The sequence below is a fragment of the Salmo trutta genome, chromosome 12 (assembly GCF_901001165.1).
Source record: "Salmo trutta chromosome 12, fSalTru1.1, whole genome shotgun sequence".
Classification (NCBI taxonomy): domain Eukaryota; kingdom Metazoa; phylum Chordata; class Actinopteri; order Salmoniformes; family Salmonidae; genus Salmo; species Salmo trutta.
In genome coordinates this window covers 68,199,877-68,220,726 of record NC_042968.1, presented here as the reverse complement: position 1 = coordinate 68,220,726, position 20,850 = coordinate 68,199,877, and the positions used below count along the sequence as shown (strand labels likewise).

Here is a 20,850-nt window from a genome sequence, read left to right as displayed (position 1 = left end):
AATGTGACTATGGACTGTGTGACCCATGATAAACTGTTGGCCTATTTGAAAATATTTAATCTAAGAAAGTACATGCCTACTGCTGTGGCTAAGTGCTTTTCATATAAATTCGATATTAATTTTAACTTCATCGGGGTAGGGGGCAGTATTTTGACGTCCGGATGAAAAGCGTGCCCGTAGTAAACTGCCTGCTACTCAGGCCCAGAAGGTAGGATATGCATATTATTAGTAGATTTGGATAGAAAACACTCTGAAGTTTCTAAAACTGTTTGAATGATGTCTGTGAGTATAACAGAACACAGATGGCAGGCAAAAACCTGAAGAAAAAAATTCTACCAGGAAGTGTGGAAATCTGAGGTTTGTAGTTTTTCAAGTGATTGCCTATCTAATACACAGTGTCTGTGGGGTCATTTTGCACTTCCTAAGGCTTCCACTAGATGTCAACAGTCTTTAGAACGTTGTTTCATGCTTCTACTGTGAATGGGGAGAGAATAAGAGCATATGGAGTCAGATGACTGAGAAAATGACATGAGCTCAATCTCGCGCGCTTCCGTGAGAGTTAGGTGTGTTCCTTTTCATTTCTGAAGACAAAGGAATCGTCCGGTTGGAATATTATAGAAGATTTATGACAAAAACATCCTAAAGATTGATTCTATACATCGTTTGACATGTTTCTATGAACTGTAATATAACATTTTTGACTTTTCGTCTGAACTTACTGCGCAAGCATAGTCCATTTGGATTACTCCACTGAATGTGCGAACAAAATGGAGGTATTTGGACATGAAGATGAACTTTATCAAACAAAACTAACATTTATTCTGTAACTGGGATGCCTGGGAGTGCATTCCGATGAAGATCATCAAAGGTAAGTGAATATTTATAATGTTATTTGTGACTTCTGTTGACTCCAAAATGGCAGGTATCTGTATGGCTTCTTTTGGTGTCTGAGCGCTGTACTCAGATTATTGCAAAGTTTGCTTTCGCCGTAAAGCTTTTTTGAAATCTGACACAGCGGTTGCATTAAGGAGTAGTGTATCTATAATTCTTTGAATAACAGTTGTATATTTTATCAACGTTTATGATGAGTATTTCTGTAAATTGATGTGCTCATTCACTGGAAGTTTTGGGAGGCAAAACATTTCTGAACATTACACGCCAATGTAAAATGGGGTTTTTGGATATAAATATGAACTTTATCGAGCAAAACATTCATGTATTGTGTAACATGAAGTCCTATGAGTGCCATCTGATGAAGATCATCAAAGGTTAGTGATTCATTTTAGCTGTATTTCTGGTTTTTGTGACGCTCTCCTTGCTTGGAAAATGGCTGTGTGGTTTTTCTTATCTAGGCGCTGTCCTAACATAATCTAATGTTATGCTTTTGCCGTAAAGCCTTTTTGAAATCGGACAGTGTGGTTGGATTAACGAGAAGTGTATCTTTAAAATGGGATATAATTGTTGTATGTTTGAGAAATTTGAATTATGAGATTTTTGTTGTTTTGAATTTGGCGCCCTGCTATTTCACTGGCTGTTGGCGAGTGTGTCCCGCAGGTAGCGTCCCACATACCCTAGAGAGGTTTTAACGTTGTTTTGATTTAGAAGAAATATCAAGCGTTTAAATTAATGTTTTTTTATTTGTTTGAGGACAGTAATTGCATTAAGAAGTGGAGTTTTGCATCCTGATAATCTCTTTCCTTGTCTATCATACAAAACTTCCATGAATATCATACAAAACTTCTTATGAAATTTAGATTTTGTCTCTGTTGCTTGATTTTAAATGGCATCCTCTTTGATTTTGAGTTGCGGTGCAGTTAAATAATTTTTCACTCACGACCACATCCCTCATTGGAACCAGTCGACTTCTTCACATCCAATATTATTATTTTTTTTACATTGAACAGTCACCTGCAGAAAGAGGAGGCTGGAGTCTTTAGTTGCTGAGAACAATAATGCCAACTTTTAGATACCCTTCAACAGTTTGTTCAAAGAAAAAATATATTTCAGAAGGAGAAGGGATAAGAACATTAAAGGAAGCCATTAAAGCATTTTTTCACACACATATACCCTCTACTTCAACTTTATTCCTCTTAATTGGGGAACAGAGAGAACTTTCAGGGTGTAATTTTTTATATATATATATATATATGCGTGCTAATGATGTATGAATATCAAGAACAAACCACATATCTTTAGTGATCAATTTCTTTAAAATGTCTTGTGAAACTACCCCAAGAGACAAAAACATCTTCCACGTTCAGGTGTGTTACAACTGGGTTCAACCACTGGAGAAAAACCAACCCTTGTCAAACAAAAGCTGAGAACTGGCAACAGGCAAGATTTCCAAGATGTAGTATTTATAGAACAATAATAATTGCTCCCAAAAAGACACACTTCTTCGGAAGAGTGTTGCATATTTTAAAAGTTCTTACACAGGAACATTATTTGACCTGAGGTCATCACTATAAATCACCAAAGCTCATCAAGGCAAGCGAAACATTGACGGTCTACCAGCCAACATCTCCTTCTTTGTGCATGTCTCTTGTCATGCTGACTTTGAACACGACAGTGTCACACCGAGGGCTATGTGAGCAGGTGTTCTGACCTTTAACTCCCTATCTGCTATTCCTAATTAGGTAAGGTTGTAAATATGCATGTACCAGTAAGTGAGCAAATAAGGCTTTAGGGCTACTCCATGCCAGCGGAAAATATTTTGATTGTTGGCAATTATCACATAGAAACTTTATTGGGAAGTAGGTTGTTTTACATTTGTATCACAAACCACTTTAGAGAAAATCATTTTAATTGGCAATTTTAGGCCCTTTTTAGACCTATGCATGCCTCGAAATACCCAATGATCTGTGAATCATACATGATACAGACAACATCTTGGGTTCTTTATACTCCTCACAGTGTGCTCTCAAATATACACTTTCACATTCATTTCTTTTTAGGCATATTGTTTGTAACAATATACTCTTCAAACATGTAATATTTCCAGAGTGGTGCTTTAGATTTAGACACCAAGATGTTGTCTGTGTCATGTATGGTTCACAGATCATAGGTTTCTTACAGGAGGTATATATACAGTGCCTTCAGAAAGTATTCAGACCTCTTGACTTTTTCCACATATTGTGAGGATAGAGCCTTATTCTAAAATGTATTACATCATTTTTTTCCCTCATTAATCTACACACAATTACTCATAATGACAAAGCAAAAACAGGTTTTAGACATTTTTGCAAAATCAGATTTACATAAGTATTCAGACCCTTTACTTGAAGCACCTTTGGCAGCGATTACAGCATCGCGTCTTCTTGGGTATGACGCTATAAGCTTGGCACACCTGTATTTGGGGAGTTTCTCCCATTCTTTTCTGCAGATCCTCTCAAGCTCTGTCAGGTTGGACAGCTATTTTCAGGTCTCTCCAGAGATGTTTGATCGGGTTCAAGTCCGGGCTCTGGCTGGGTCACTCAAGGACATTCAGAGACTTGTCCTGAAGCCACTCCTGCGTTGTCTTGGCTGTGTGCTTAGGGGTTGTTGTCCTGTTGGAAGATGAACCTTTGCCCCATTCTGAGGTCCTGAGCGTTCTGGAGCACATCAAGGATCTCTCTGTACTTTGTTCCGTTCATCTTTGCCTCGATCCTGACTAGTCTCCCAGTCCCTGCCGCTGAAAAACATCCCCACAGCTTGATGCTGCCACCACCATGCTTCACTGTAGGGATGGTGCCAGGTTTCCTCCAGACGTGACGCTTGGCATTCAGGCCAAAGAGTTCAATCTTGGTTTCATCAGACCAGAGAATCTTGTTTCTCATTGTCTGAGAGTCCTTTAGGTGCCTTTTGGCAAACTCCAAGTAGGGATGTCATGTGCCTTTTACTGAGGACTGGCTTCCGTCTGGCCACTCTACCATAAAGGCCTGATTGGTGGAGTGCTGCAGAGATGGTTGTCCTTCTGGAAGGTTCTCCCATCTTCACAGTGGAACTCTGGAGCTCTGTCAGAGTGACCATCGGGTTCTTGGTCACCTCCCTGACCAAGGCCCTTCTCCCCTGACTGCTCCCTTTGGCCGGGCGGCCAGCTCTAGGAAGAGTCTTGGTGGTTCCAAACTTCTTCCATTTAGGATGATGGAGGTCACTGTGTTTCTGGGGACCCTTCCCCAGATCTGTGCCTCAACACAATCCTGTCTTGGAGCTCTACGGACAATTCCTTCGACCTCATGGCTTGGTTTTTGCTCTGACATGAACTGTCAACTGTGGGACCTTATATAAACAGGTGTGTGCCTTTCCAAATCATGTCCAATCAATTGAATTTACCACAGGTGGACTCCAATTAAGTTGTAGAAACATCTCAAGGATGATCAATGGAAACAGGATGCACCTGAGCTCAATTTCGAGTCTCATAACAAGGGGTCTGAATACTAAGGTACTAATACTAAGGTATTTCTGATTTTTAGTTTTAATACATTTAGCAAAAATGTCTAAAAGCACAGGTAGCAGATGTAGCGGATATGCTCTGAATTAAGTGATGTTTCCTATCTTCTCCAAAGCCTTACATCAGTGAAATTGTGAATTTCCTCTCAATACGTCTACAAAGAACCCTGCTGTTTTTTTCCCGGTGTGACATGCACACTAAGCTCTTCAATGATTATTTGTTTACTTTTCAACTGTAATCCCACCTGAAATCCCTTATTGGACATTATTGTAAGACATCCATGAGAGGGGAGTACGTATCATTAAGTGGCCTTAACCACAAGGTAGTCAACGGGTGGGTAATCCACTCTAGTTCTTTTAAAGGGCAAGGTTTTTGGAATTACGTCTTCCCACTGTTTCATTCTCACAGACTTTAGAAAGACCAGCCACAGAGAAGCTTAATTAACTCTCCACCAGACAAAACACTTCAGCACTGTTAAGGATCTCATCAACCATGTCTTCATACCTTTGTTTAATATCCTGAAACACAACAAGAGGAACAGCAGTGATGAAAAAAATGTCCAACGTGGCTAATCCTGGAGGTCCAAACGGTATAAAAGAGGAAGACGGACATCTCAGAGTCAGAACAGCCTGAACGAGCTTGAGATCACGTCGCCCTGCAACATCAACCTCTACAAAGATCCTCATTCTCCAAGATGAGAGACTCGGTCCTCTCCGTCATCTTTGCCTTGGCACTTTCCTTGGAGTGCTACACACCATCCATGGCAATCCCCATGGGCAAGATGGAGGACACAGCCTTGGAGCAAGATACTCTAGACTCCCTACTGAACGAAGAGGTGGCCGAAAAAAAAACTGATTCAGTCAGAAGCGGGAGCTCCAAGATCATCGTGTTGGCAGACTCAGGCCTGTGGAAGAACCTGAACAGAGGACTTCCTCTCTACAAGCTGAAAGCTGCAGCTGCAGGGCTTGACAGAGCCCTGACCCTGGACCGCAAAGAGGCCGACCAGGACCTGAGCCCCAGCATCTCCATTGTCAGGAGGGACACCATGAGGTGCATGGTGGGAAGGGTGTACCGGCCTTGCTGGGAGGTGTAGATGTGACCAATGAGCTCGTCCCATCTCGTCATTCATCTGCCAGCCAGATCTACTATGCTGCATCTTGTCCTGCCTCATCTTGAGTTGTATGATATGATCTTTCGAGTATGTATTAATGTATTTAGACAAATTGATATCGGTCATTAAAAAGACAGAACACTGAAATTGACGTCTTGTGTATGTTTGACTGCATGTTATTATTTAGCTGCCTTTATCAGTCGTAATAAGGTTGTGACAGCCAATGAAACACAATAGGACTTGTCCTATGAGGCTTTTAAAATATTACCATTCTGGAATTAACCACAGTATAACATTTACAACAGCCTTTTGTTATTTGGTCTGTAACGTTTACATCACTCTGGAGTGGGAAGTAAGTGGGAAGTAAGCCTATAAACTACACAAGAGACTTGCATCATTCAGGGAATAAAATGGTGTTTCTAACAAACCAGTATGATATCAGCATTAATAAGCTGAACTCCTATTCTGTTTGTCCAGCTTCTGAGTGGATTCTGTCCAGCTATCAGATAAAAAAGGGAAGTGTATTTATTGCTGTTTGATTGTGGAAACCATTGATAATCATTCCCTCTTTTGGAAGTGGACATGACTGCATGTCTCAAAAGTTGTTGGGGTGAGCTGAGAATTAACATGGTAATGAGTTTGTTTAAAGAAGCAATTATTTGGGTTGATGATGATTGCTCAAAGATAGCCTTTAATCACTGGTTAGGTGATAAGTTAAAATACAAAAATTATTTCTCAGTTTCTTGAGAGAAGACATCATTGTTAATATGGTTAATCTTGTTGGTTTTCAAAACATTTTGTGTTTTTCAACACACTTTGTCCTGTTTCTCCTCTGTATACTGTGTCCTCTACCGTTTTCATCTTTCCACTTTTGCATCTTTCTTCCTATAGCCCATACACTACTGCTTTCCTTTGACTACGTTGTATGACTAGATTCTTCCTTGTTAGTATTATATTGCTAATTACTGAGGAAGCAGCATGTAAATAAAAAATACTAAATTAAAGTCAATGAACTGATGAGTGAGGTTTCTCCAACAAAGCTTTACATATTGGAACAATATATCAGACTTTGTCTCAAAGTTTGACATGCTCTCATGGTAGACATGCTAGTCCCCATGTTTACATTACTAACATGTCTAATGGTTGAGTGTCTCATTATTTACAATATAAACCTACCTTAAGCAGACGTCCTTAAACTTTCAAAGCATTAGGCTGTATATGATTTCCATTAAGTGCTGCAGTAAGATTGAGAAAACTCCTGAATACCAGTATGCTGTCTGCCTCTTGTATGTCCGCCATTCTGAGGCACACTTAAATTGAGAATGACTTTTATGGTTTATAGTTCAATTAAGAGATGCATTAACCTTCTTGTTATTACATGGGCATTAATTAAGTGCCTTAAGGCGTTGGAATGGGACTATTGTATCTGCAATGTTTTAATGTAGCCACTCTGTCAAACGCAGATGCAAACGAAGGTCTGAAGATTTGTACGGAGATAGTCTGTGCAGCAGGCTAATTAAAGTCCTTTGTAGCGTTGATTATTCAAAAGAACACAGCTTACTATCATTTATATTTGTTAGGTTTAATTGATGCCATTTTTGCTGGCCCACCTGGAGTGTGTTTTGAATGTGTTCTTTCTAATGACCTTGAAAGGGAGGTATCAAATGATTATAAACATCATAATGATGCCAGATGATTCAACCTGGACTCAAGGGTAGACATAACATAGATTAACGTTAATCTATCTCTCCATTTAGTATGATATGTTACGTTTCGTATGGTATCTATTCATTCATTTGTATGATATGTTATGAATTTGCAATTTGTTGTTGGCAACATTAACTAGGTGGCTAAAGCTAATGTTAGCTAGGTGACTAACGTTAAGAGGATCATCCATTGGATGTAGTGATCACAATATAGTAGCCATATCTAGGAAAACCAAAGTTCCAAATGCTGGGCCTAATATAGTGTATGAGAGGTCATACAATAAGTTTTGTAGTGATTCCCATGTTGTTGATATAAAGAATATGTTTTGGTCCGTGGTGTGTAATGAGGAGCAAACAGACGTTGCTCTATCCCAGTTACTAATAAGCATGCACCCATTAAAAAAATGACTGTAAAAATGGTTCAATCCCAGTGGATTGATAAGGAATTGAAAAATGGTATGGTTGAGAGCGATGAGGCAAAAGGAATGGCAAATAAGTCTATCTGCAAATGTATTGCAAATTGAGAAATCATGTGACTAAACTGAATAAAAAGAAGAAGAAACTACACTATGAAACAAAGACAAAGATCGACAGTAAAAATTAGAAATTTTGACAGAGAGAAATTGATGACTCAAATATTGTGAGGGCTGTTTTATTAGACAGCTTTTGACATTATCGATCATAGTATGCTGCTGGAAAAACGTATGTGTCTAAAAACGTGTCTATGTATGCGGATGACTCAACACTATACACGTCAGCTGCTACAGCAACTGAAATGACTGCAACTCTTAAGAGCTGCAGTTAGTTTCAGAATGGGTGGCAAGGAATAAGTCAGTCCTAAATATTGAAAAACTAAAAGCATTGTGTGATGTACATTTTTATGTTTGTGCTTTTCTAAACAACCAATTTCTGTCTTCTGTTTGTGCTTTTCTATAAACCAATTTCTGTGTTCATGCAAGTGACTGACTGAACGCTTGGGAGAAATCCTCACTGTAGTATCTGCAACGCCCAGACCTTTGTTTTGAGAATGATATCTCAGTTTCAAGGTCTCAGCTTGGAGAGAAGAAGCCTCATGAGGTATTGGTCTGTCACATGCATGAACCAGTATTAGTCGGTCACATGAATGAAGCAAATGTTAATTAATTATGAATGATGAATAAGCTAAATCATGCAAATATTACTTGTCTGCAGTACATACGAGAACTAACGGGAGTGCCCTGAGAGAGCTCCTGACAGATGTGGTGCATGAAGTTTGTTGGAACCTCTCCAACACGCTGACAATAAACAATGATTATTGATTCTGCCTGCTGAGCTTTCCAGTGGGGGTCTGAGAGGAAAACCAGTGGCGCATTTTATGAAGCGTGAGGGAAATTCCTCTCTGACCAAAAGAGGATGAGGACCCGCCCAGACCAGACCCTTACTGTGAGCTGCCCAGGAGGAGACACATCATCCGCGAACAATTGAGGGACGGCAACTGATTTCAGTAAGTCAATTTAAATGAATTTGTATAAAAATGTCAAATATACACTACCGTTCAAAAGTTTGAGGTCACTTAGAAATGTCCTTGTTTTTGGTCCATTAACATCAAATTGATCAGAAATACAGTGTAGACATTGTTAATCTTGCAAATGACCATTGTAGCTGGAAACAGAAGATTTTTTATGGAATATCTACATAGGCGTACAGAGGCTCATTATCAGCAACCATCGCTCCTGTTTTCCAAAGGCACGTTGTGTTAGCTAATCCAGGTTTATCATTTTAAAAGGCTAAGTGATCATTAGAAAACCCTTTTGCGATTATGTTAGCACAGCTGAAAACTGTTGTGCTAATTAAAGAAGCAATTAAACTGGCCTTCTTTAGACTAGTTGAGTATCTGGAGCATTAGCATTTGTGGGTTTGATTACAGGCTCAAAATGTCCAGAAACAAAGAACTTTCTTCTGAAACTCGTCAGTCTATTCTTTTTCTGAGAAATGAAGGCTATTCCATGCGAGAAATTGCCAAGAAACTGAAGATCTCGTACAACTCCGTGCACTACTCCCTTCACAGAACAGCACAAACTGGCTCTGACCAGAATAGAAAGAGGAGTGGGAGGCCCCGGTGCACAACTGAGCAGAGGACAATTACATTAGAGTGTCTAGTTTGAGAAACAGACCCCTCACAAGTCCTGAACTGGCAGCTTCATTAAATAGTACCCGCAAAACACCAGTCTCAACGTCAACAGTGAAGAGGTGACTCAGGGATGCTAGCCTTCTAGGCAGAGTTCCTCTGTCCAGTGTCTGTGTTCTTTTGCCCATCTTAATCTTTTATTTTTATTGGCCAGTCTGAGATATGGCTTTTTCTTTGCAACTCTGCCTAGAATGCCAGCATCCCGGAGTCACCTCTTCACTGTTATCACACAAGTGATAGGAGGATGGAATGTGATGGCCATTTTTATGTTTGTGCTTTTCTAAATAACCAATTTCTGTGTTCTGTTTGTGCTTTTCTATAAACCAATATCTGTGTTCATGCGAGTGACTGATTGAACGCCTGGGAGAACTTCTCACTGTAGTATCTGCAATTTGGCAGTACGCCCAGACCCTTGTTTTGGGAATGATATCTCAGTTTCAAGGTCTCAGCTTGGAGAAAAGAAGCCTCATGAGGTATTGGTCTGCCACATGCATGAACCAGTATTAGTCGGTCACATGAATGAAGCAAATGTTAATTAATGATGAATGATGAATAAGCTAAATCATGCAAATATTACTTGTCTGCAGTACATATGAGAACTAACGGGAGTACCCTGAGAGAGCTCCTGACAGGTGTGGTGCATCAAGTTTTTTGGAACCTCTCCAACACGCTGACAATAAACAATGATTCATTTCAAAATGTACTTTGAGTGTTCCTGTGTAGTATTACCACGACAACTGTATTTGGGACAAATCATTCACTAAACCCTAAACCTCAACTAAATCTTGAAAGAAATCATGTGGAAATTTAGCAAGTTGTGGAGGACTAAACTGCTTGGAGTAACCCTAGATTGTAAACTGTCATGGTCAAAACATATTGATACAACAATAGCTAAGATGGGGAGAAGTCTGTCCATAATAAAGCACTGCTCTGCCTTCTTAACAGAACTATCAACAAGGCAGGTCCATCAGGCCCTAGTTTTGTCGCACCTGGACTACTGTTCAGTCGTGTGGTCAGGTGCCACAGAGGGACTTAGGAAAATTTCGATTGGCTCGGTACAGGGCAGCACGGCTCTCTGTACACAGAGAGCAAACATTAATAATATGCATGTCAATCTCTCCTGGCACGAAGTAGAGGAGAGATTGACTTCACCACTGCTTATATTTGTGAGAGGTATTGACATGTTGAAAGCACCGAGCTGTCTGTTTAAACTACTGGCAAACAGCTCAGACACCCATGCATACCCTACAAAACACACCACCAGAGGTCTCTTCACAGTCCCCAAGTCCAGAACAGACTATGGGAGGCGCACAGTACTACATAGGAGCCATGACTACATGGAACTCTGTTCCACATCAAGTAACTGATGCAGTAGGATCAGATTTAAAAAACATAAAAATACACCTTATGGAACAGCGGGTACTGTGAAGAGGAACACACACAGGCACAGGCACATGCATACACACACATGATAACATATGAAGTATACACACGTGTACACATGGACTTTGTGTTGTAGATATGTGGTAGTTGAGTATGGGCCTGAGGGCACACATTTAGTATGTTGTGAATTCTGTAATGATTGTATTGTAATGTTTTTAAAACTGCCTTAATTTGGCCGGACCCCAGGAAGAGTAGCTGCTGCCTTGGTAGCAGCTAATGGGGATCCATAATAAATACAAATACAAAACCTTGTGTTGTCAGGGATATTACCGAGTTTAACCGGTGCTGCACCCAGTTTGGGTAAGAGCATGGGAACAAATTGATGGTTAAATTAAAGTGCAATGCACATACCCTACAGATGAAAGTTCCATTTTGTCACATATCAACTCTCCTAGTACCATACTTCTCTTTTAAAAGATGAAGTAGACGATGTTATGCCAATGAATTGATAAATTGCCAAATAAGTAATTTACTCAAACGTCCGCATAGGTTACAGTTCATGGTTCTTATTGATATGCGTTATTATGTTGACTTTCACAGGTCCAGTGTGGCTCAGTTGGTAGAGCATGGCACTTGCTACGCCACAGTTGGGGGCTTGATTCCCAAGGGGGACCTGTATAAACGAAAATGTATGAGCCTAACAACTATAGTAGCTAAGTTGTAGAAATGTAAACAGTACTGAAGGCCATTAGGTTATCCCTAGTCATCTGAAATATCTTCATGCCTAGAAGAGGATCCAGGATCTAATATTAGTCCTGTGTGAATAGGGCTTTAAATAATCCCACAGCACCCATGAATTTGCTGATAGCTATTTAGGAAAAATGTACTTAATATGGTTGCGATATATGAAATCAAATTAAGATGAATGCACTGTAAGTCGCTCTGGATAAGAGTGTCTGCTAATTGACTAACATTTGCTAAAATGCTAAAGTTGTCCGTGATGAGATTCGAACAAGCAACCTTTGGGTTGCTAGATATTTGCATTATATAAATCTATCTCCCACCATTTAGTATGATTTGTTACATTTTGTATGGTATGCATTCATTTGTGGATGTCCATCATTCATTTAGTATAATCACTTACAAATTGCAATTCATATGATATGTTACGAATTCCAATTTGTTGTTGCTAATGTTAGCTAGGTGGCTAAAGCTATCGTTAGCTAAGTGGCTAAAGTTAGATAGGCTAAGGGTTAGGGGTTAAGTTTACAGTTAAGGCCAGGGGTTAAGTTTAGGGTTAAGGTTATGACTTAGGTTAAGAGGTTAAGGTTAGGGTTAGGGAAGGGTTAGCTAACATACTAAGTAGTTGCAAAAAAGTAGTAAGTTGCACAAATACTAATTAGCTAAAATGCTAACATAACATATCATACTAATTTGATTGTCCCAGATTTACTAGTCTATGAGACCAGGCTGGATGATTTGCACATTTGATGTGCAACCACATTACTAGTGTACCTGAAAGTATTGTAGTACACTTGTGTAAATAACAAGTAGGCCTATAAATTTTACATTTACATTTACGTCATTTAGCAGACGCTCTTATCCAGAGCGACTTACAAATTGGTGCATTCACCTTATGATATCCAGTGGAACAACCACTTTACAATAGTACATATATATATTTTTTTTTTTGGGGGGGGGGGTTAGAAGGATTACTTAGTCCTATCCCAGGTATTCCTTATTGAGGTGGGGTTTCAGGTGTAAATAATTCATGGAGTGTTTTTTAAGAGGTACTTGTATGAAAGGACAGGGATAATGAAGCTTGTCTTTTGTATTTTTACCCCAATAAACCTTGGTTTGAACCGTCAATCAGACATTTATCATTCGCAGTGCAGTCCACCAAAATGTTATATTGTTGTAAGTCTGTCAAAGCAGCTCAGCTGACAAAGCTAGAACTTGCGGGAAATTAACAATTACGTAAAATACAGAGTTAGGGAAATGAGTCAGCAAAAATACATTTTGTTATGAAAGTGAGCACCTCCTCAGTATGAAGGAGGCTGGCCCTCCTCAGCGGTGGAGAATTCTATTTATTCACCATTAATGCAGCAACATGGAACAGCACTATGCTATTCTGAAGAGAGGACATCCTGGATATCAGTTTAACCCGCATTAACATGTGCTCAGAGGACAGTAATTGCAACGGCATTAGGATATTATGTCTCCTAATTTCAATAGCTCTTTCTATTAAGGAGTTCTATTACCTAGGAATGGATGGGTCTGAATCCCTCTAGGAATCACTGTGTACAATATGTGCAAACATTTACTTACAAATACACTTCCCTTAGGCAGCATGGGGACACTTTGTAAACAGTGGTGAGTGTCTGCTGTGCTGCTGGTTCACTGCTGTGCTGCTGGTTTCTCAGAATTATACTGGAGATAAATGGAGTCTGCAGTGTGCAGTGTGCTCTTCCCTACATCCTTCTCCCTGGCTGATATCATGAATGGGTCATGAACATACTGACCATGCACCACAAACACTTCTCCCAATCCCCTTCTCTGTGCAGTAACATAATGTCAGGGTTTAGTTACCAAAGCCTAGCTCTTTCCAAAGGCAAATTACCAAGCCAGTCTGCCTTTTGACATTTACATACCTCATAAGCATACACACAATGGAGATAAGTGTTTTATGGGAAAGTGTTGTTCTTTACAGATGGCCTTGCTGGAGAAACATCTGGAAGCTGTTGAATGGGAGGCTGTAAGAGTCACTTGCAGGGCTGATAAAAGGGGGCTCAATTTTGTTTTCATTTAAATTACTGTGGATGTTATCGCACTAAAATACATCTGGAAAGGTTGTTTTTCATATGAATAATTAGAATAATTGAATCAGGACGCATATTCAAAACGTTAACATGACTAACCAAGGGCCAATGGTTAGAGTATAATCTCGAAATGCCTTTGTTGAACTAAACTGGACCCAACAGTTAAATGTTGCATGTATTGTTGTCTTGGCCTTTTTCCCTTTCTTCAGTATATAGAATACATTTTCTGTCACATGTTCGGTTTATTCTACAGCATAAACAGATAAATCCAGGTCTAATGGTTTCTGACTCCTTGTTTTAACAGATATTCTCTTCATCTTGTAATGTCCAGCGGCTATACAGTAACTATTGCTACATTAAGCTTACACAAAACCCTTTGGTTTCTTTATAGGGAGACATGATAAGGCCTTGCCTGAGCTGCCTCCTCTGTATTTTCTTCCTGCAGAATGGTGCTATTAAGAGGTGAGAAACAGCAGGGGAAAAGTTAGCTGTCCATTGAAATTGTTATAACGACTCCATTATCAAGGGGTGTCAAGCTCTATCACGACTTTGCTGCCTACTTTGTGCCCATGCCCCAGAACAATTCCAGTTCAAAAGAGCCAGGCCTTCTAATAGCTCTGATTTGACACTCTCAATGAAAAGGGGAAAGGATCAGGCCATTGGTTTGTTTTGTCTTATTCTCATGACAAGGAGATAATGATTGAATGGAGCATTTACTGAATGGGTGTATCCTACTGACTTTGTTAAGATGAAATGTGTTAGTCTTGAGAGTCCAAACAATGACAATTGAGGAGGCGTAACAATTTAATCGTGAGATGGCACCATGTGATGTAGTGTTTTAAATTACAACCACTAAACCCAAGTGTTATGCTGATGAAACCCAGAGTGTTGGCCCAGGTACAGTATGTCGCTACCACAGTCCCACACTCACAGTCCGATTCCCACACTCACATTGTCAATGCTTTCTTCACCATCTGCCCCTGTGACAACAATTTTGGACCCCCTTGTGGCCCCCCTAAATGTGGAATATGAAATAGTTTTGACATAACACATTTTTGCTATCGTTCTTTTTTTACATCCGTTTTTAGACAGTGGCAACGATGATGATTATGAACATGGTCTTTTGCCTGCTAATGCCTGCAATGCAGTGAAGAAAACGATATGACAACAATAACGTCTAATGTAACTGGCCCCTCTAACAGTACAACTGGCCCCAGCTTGGCCCCCCCAGTTGAAATGGTCTAGAACCGCCACTGCATCTGCCTGAAACAGAACAGAGTGCGAGTTCATTTATTGTGGTATTGCTTGTCCTTGTTCATTGTTTAACTCATGTACAGTAAAGTGGCTCTTTCACTGCAGTTGAGTTGAGGTGAATGCCTTGTCTCAATCCCCATATAGGACTTGGTCATGGACAAAAAGTATAGATTTGGAGATCACAGGAACCTTGCCAGGAGAGATCGTGCATGTGATGATTTTTTTATGCAGAAAGCTGCCGGTACCTGTGAAGAATTTTGGTCATTATGTTACTTGGAGCTGGGCTCCTGCACCTTGGGTCAAAAGGAGAGGCAAGTGGAGCTGAGCTCCACCATGGGTCCAAAGAGATAAGCACGATAAAAGGTACAATAAAAGTAGAATAAACCAAGATTAGGGTAATGCAAAAAGTGTGTCAGGCATAACCCTTACTCTAGCCTTATGTTGGACACCTGAGTGGCGCAGCAGTCTAAGGCACTCCATCTCAGCACTAGAGGCGTCACTACAGACCCTGGTTCGATTCCAGTCTCATAGGCTGTGCACAATTGGCCCAGCGTCATCCGGGTTTGGCTGGGGTAGGCCGTCATTGTAAATAAGAATTTGTTCTTCACTGACTTGCCTAGTTAAATAAAGGCTAAATAAAATACAAATTAACCCTATCCTCCCAAAATAGGTCTCCCCCACCTCTGAATTCACAATTTAACCCCTGATTATTGCCTTAAAAACACATCAGAGCAAAAGACAGACTCTTGTGATTTATGTAATTAGAACATAGATAATATTTTAATGAACTCAGTCAATCATTTGATAAAGTGAAATCTGATGGATAACACTCTGATGTTTTGTCTTGGGCAAAGGGCAGAGGAACAAGAGTTATGTTCAACAGATGGGGAGACCATTTGGATGGAGGGAGGCATTCTTTGCAGTGGGGGTGGAGCCATGAGCCAGTCTGAAATGCTTGAAACAGCTGACATAGTGAAAGGAGGTTAGCACGTAAAGCCTATTTATAGTATAGTAGGCCAGGAATTGTCTTTAAATTGTCTCACCTAGCTTTTGCTCGTTTTGCAGTTGAAAAATCACATCTGGAAAAAAATGTTAAGGAAAGAAAGAAAAATGTATCCTCTCAATACTGTAGCTATGTTGCTCTGGATAAGACTGTCTGCTAAAGGACTCAAATGTAAATGTAAATGTAAGAAATCAATGGTTAAGTGTCTGGTCAAATCCTAAACAGATACAAATCTTTGCATTGTTTCACCAAATTTTTACCAAATTGTAATTTCTTGTTTCAGTCCAGCAGGAGGGAACTGTCTGTAAATCAATATTTGTATGGCAAATTTCCAAGTGAAATTCATCATAAATAACTTTTTTAACGTAATCAACTTGAATGTATTCCTTTTTACTTCATGAAAAACCCAATTATATTACTTAACCTTAACACCCTGTATATAGCCTCGTTATAATTATTTCATTGTGTTACTTTTTTTAACTTTAGTTTATTTAGTAAATATTTTCTTAACTCTATTTTCTTAACTGCATTGTTGATAAAGGGCTTGTAAGTAAGCATTTCACAGTATGGTCCACACCGCTGATTTGATTTGAGGTGAGTTGAAAGGAATAGAAATAATAGAGAAGGGAACACATTTAATGAAAAGAATGGACCTTGAAACAGAGACGTCTATTGGTGGTCTTAAAATGAACTGCAAATTGGATTTGTACTCCATGAAAGGGTACATTCCCTGCATACTTTTCATCAGTAGGAGGAAAAGGAAACTTTCCTTCTTGGCTACAAATAAACAAAATATGCATAAATGAAGCATTATCTTTAAACCTGGTGGTCCAAGTATTCAATTTGATATGGTGCTTTCTATTTCAGCTAATCATGTTTATGTGAAGGAAAATATATATAATTTTGGATGGATTGTTGTTAACAGAATCCAACCTTGGCGCGAGACTTATTGTGGAGAGGGGATGCATCTACAATGATATGAGACATCCACTGCTTTGAAATGTGTTCATATAGTGCCAAGGCCTTAATGTTCTACAGCTTCAATAAAAGTAGTTGTTAAATGCACACACACATTTTGGATAGATTACATTAATATCTCAGGTTATATCTCAGTCTTCTTCTTTTCAGGGGGCAAAAACTTGTCATGGTACTGAAGAGTGGGAATTGGATTTAAAGCACATTACATGTCTATTTGAGACAACCCTGTCTCATTAGCTCTGTTTGTACATGGTTCTCTAACTTGCGTCCTTTGCCCTCTTCGTGTTCACATTCGGATTGTGGCCAGATTTTTAGAAAGGTGTAGACACTCAAAAGACACAATGTCATCTGATTGTGATCAGATCATCCTGGCCCGCCTCTGGAGGATAGTGAGACACATTGTGTCTGGATATCTTACAAGTGTAGACAGCTCGTGAGAGAGAAACCATTTAAATCATAAATATTCCGCCCTCTAAAATCATTGGCAGGTGGCATCATTGACAGATTACATCAATATGTGTCTTACAATAAAGAAAAAAATTGTATTTGGAAAGAATAGCTGTGAAATCATTTGCATAAAGGAAGGGACCAGGAAATGTGGTCACAATGCAGAGACAGTGGACAGATAACAGACACATTTTAATACCATGTGTAGACACATTTCTGGAAATTTGGGCATAATCAGAATGTACACAAGATAAAGACAAAGGACCCATGTTAGCACCAGGTATAAACGGGGCTTTAGTAACTGTCACTCGTTACATCCCATCGAGCAACAAACGTTTCCAAAACTTTAGAGAACTTTCCCTTAAACTAACGTTTTCATAGGAATGTTCCAGTGATGTGCAAGGACTGTTTTCAAGAGACCATTCCTTTAATGTCAAATAGAACTTACCCAGAACATGGTTACCATGTTCACAGAATATTTAATATTAATGTTCTCCAAATGTTTCATTGGAACATTGCAAGAGTCTTCCAGTTTTCAGTCTTCTGTGGGTTAGGAGAATATTCCATCAATGTCACACCAAACATACACAGAACATGGTTGTCATGTTCTCAGAATATAAGATATTAATGTTCTAAACACGTTTCATGGGAATGTTGAAAGAACATTCATGTGTCCAATGATGTTTGAAACAAAGGATGTTCTATGGTCAAAAGCTTCAAGTTCCTCAGCGTGGACATCACTGAGGACTTGAAATGGTCCCTCCATAATATATTTTTTACTTTTTGGTTATTGTATTGCTGAATATTACTGCACTGTTGGAGCTAGAAACATAAGCATTTCGCTGCACCTGCAAATAACATCTGAAAATCTGTGTACGCGACCAATAACATTTGATTTGGTTCACCAATCAAGGCCTTGATGGGCTCGGCAACAGTTATAAGGGGTGATCTGTAATGAAACACGCTTTTTGGGGGGAGAACGTCTCTTTGGGACTATCAGGCGACATCCTAAAAACTTACTCAGGGAAGTCACTGGAACAAGCCGGGAACTAGACAAAAACCTCCAAGGTACCATGACAGAACGTCATATATTTTAAATGTCCTTGGACACATGAATGTTTTGACAACATTCCAATGACTCATGTCTAGAACATTAATATCTTATATTTTGAGTACATGGCAGCCATGTTCTGTGCATGTTTGATGTGATGTTGATGGAATATTCTCCTAACCCTCAGAAAATTGGACACGTGAAAGTTATTGCAAAGTCCCATGAAATGGGTCTAGAAAATGTATATTGGATATTCTGAGAACATGGTAACCACATTCTGGGGAAATTCTGTTTGACATTAACCTCTCTGGGCCAGTGGGAAGCTTGCGTCCCACCTACTCAACAGCCAGTGTAATCCCGTGGCGCGATATTCAAATACCTTAGAAATGCTATTACTTCAATTTCTCAAACATATGACTGTTTTACACCATTTTAAAGACAAGACTCTCGTTAATCTAACGACACTGTCCGATTTCAAAAAGGCTTTACAACGAAAGCAAAACATTAGATTATGTCAGCAGAGTACCCAGCCAGAAATAATCAGACACCCATTTTTCAAGCAAGCATATAATGTCACATAAACCCAAACCACAGCTAAATGCAGCACTAACCTTTGATGATCTTCATCAGATGACAATCCTAGGACATTATGTTATACAATACATGCATGTTTTGTTCAATCAAGTTCATATTTATATCAAAAACCAGCTTTTTACATTAGCATGTGACTAGCATGTGACTAGCATTCCTACCGAACACTTCCGGTGAATTTACTAAATTACTCACGATAAACGTTCACAAAAAACATAACAATTATTTTAAGAATTATAGATACAGAACTCCTTTATGCACTCGCTATGTCCGATTTTAAAATAGCTTTTCGGGTGAAAGCACATTTTGCAATATTCTGAGTAGATAGCCCGGCCATCACAGGCTAGCTATTTTGACACCCACCAAGTGTGGTACTCACCAAACTCAGATTTACTATTAGAAAAGTTTGATTACCTTTGCTGTTCTTCGTCAGAAAGCACTCCCAGGACTTCTACTTCAACAACAAATGTTGGTTTGGTTCAAAATAATCCATAGTTATATCCAAATAGCGGCGTTTTGTTCGTGCGTTCAAGACACTATCCGAAGGGTAAAGAAGGGTGACGCGCCCAACGCGTTTCGTGACAAAAAAATTCAAAATATTCCATTACCGTACTTCGAAGCATGTCAAACGCTGTTTAAAATCAATTTTTATGCTATTTTTCTCGTAAAAAAGCGATAATATTCCAACCGGGAGTCGTTGTTTTCGTTCAAAGAGAGAGAAAGTAAACATGGTGTTGGCTCGTGCACGCGCCTCCAGTCTCATTGTCCTCAGATCGACCACTTACAAAATGCGCTAATGTTTTTCAGCCAGGGCCTGCAAAGCCACCATTCATCGTTCTGGCGCCTTCTGAGAGCCTATGGGAGCGTTAGAAAATGTCACGTCATGCCAGAGATCCCCTGTTTTGGTTAGAGATGATCAAGAAGACCAAGAAAAAGTCAGAGAGAGGGCTTCCTGTTTGGAATCTTCTCAGGTTTTGGCCTGCCAAATGAGTTCTGTTATACTCACAGACCCCATTCAAACAGTTTTAGTATATGCATATTCTAGTTACTGGGCAGGAGTAGTAACCAGATTAAATCGGGTACGTTTTTTATCCGGCCGTGCAAATACTGTTAAGGGAATGTTATCCTATCTCTAATGCTAAAACATGATAAATAGGTTCTCAGGAGGTTTTTGCTAACATACAGTAACAGTCAAAAGTTTTAGAACACCTACTCATTCCAGGGTTTTTCTTTATGTTTACTATTTTCTACATTGTAGACTAATAGTGAAGACATCAAAACTATGAAGTAACACATATGGAATCATATAGAACCCAAAAAAATTCTAACAAATGTAAACATATTTTATATTTGAGATTCTTCAAAGTATCCACCCTTTGCCTTGACGACAGCTTTGCACACTCTTGGCAATCTCTCAACCAGCTTCACCTGGAATGCTTTTCCAACAGTCTTGAAGGAGATCCCACATATGCTGAGCACTTGTTGGATGATTTTCCTTCATTCTGCAGTCCAACTAATCAAATGGCTACCCAGACTATTTGCATTGCCAGTACATCCTGTCCTTGGATCCTGTCTTAAACAAATCAGATGGATCAACACCCTCCCTATCTTTCGGTAGTCTCTCCAACACTTCTAGATCATTTTCTTCCAAGATGGCGTAGCAGTTCAGACGTCCTGTCGTGTCCCGTGTATATATATATATATTTACATGTTTTTTTCTTCACTTATCTTTTTACATTTTTTTATTCTAAATACTCAACCTCAAAGCACTCTCCTGCAACCCGCCTCATCAATTAAAAAAAAAAGAAAGTATTATTTACCTCATCTGAATTCCACGACAGAAGCTAGCCAGAGGTTAGCCATTTTCACTGGCTAACGTTGAAGTTCAGCTAGCTACGGTTAGCTGTCCTC

At 39.4% G+C, this 20,850-nt stretch overlaps 1 protein-coding gene across 1 annotated transcript; it reads left to right on the top strand.

Moving 5' to 3' along the window:
• Positions 1-5,062: 5,062 nt before the first annotated feature.
• On the top strand, positions 5,063-5,687 carry LOC115204044 (pro-MCH 2). Its single transcript, XM_029769285.1, has one exon. The coding sequence runs from the start codon at positions 5,124-5,126 to the stop codon at positions 5,520-5,522; it is 399 nt and encodes a 132-aa protein (XP_029625145.1). The 5' UTR covers positions 5,063-5,123; the 3' UTR covers positions 5,523-5,687.
• The last annotated feature ends 15,163 nt before the right edge of the window (positions 5,688-20,850 follow it).

What these genes read in the sequence shown, in the direction of transcription:
- LOC115204044 (XM_029769285.1), top strand. Translation starts at nt 5,124, where the DNA reads ATGAGAGACTCGGTCCTCTCCGTCATCTTTGCCTTGGCACTTTCCTTG.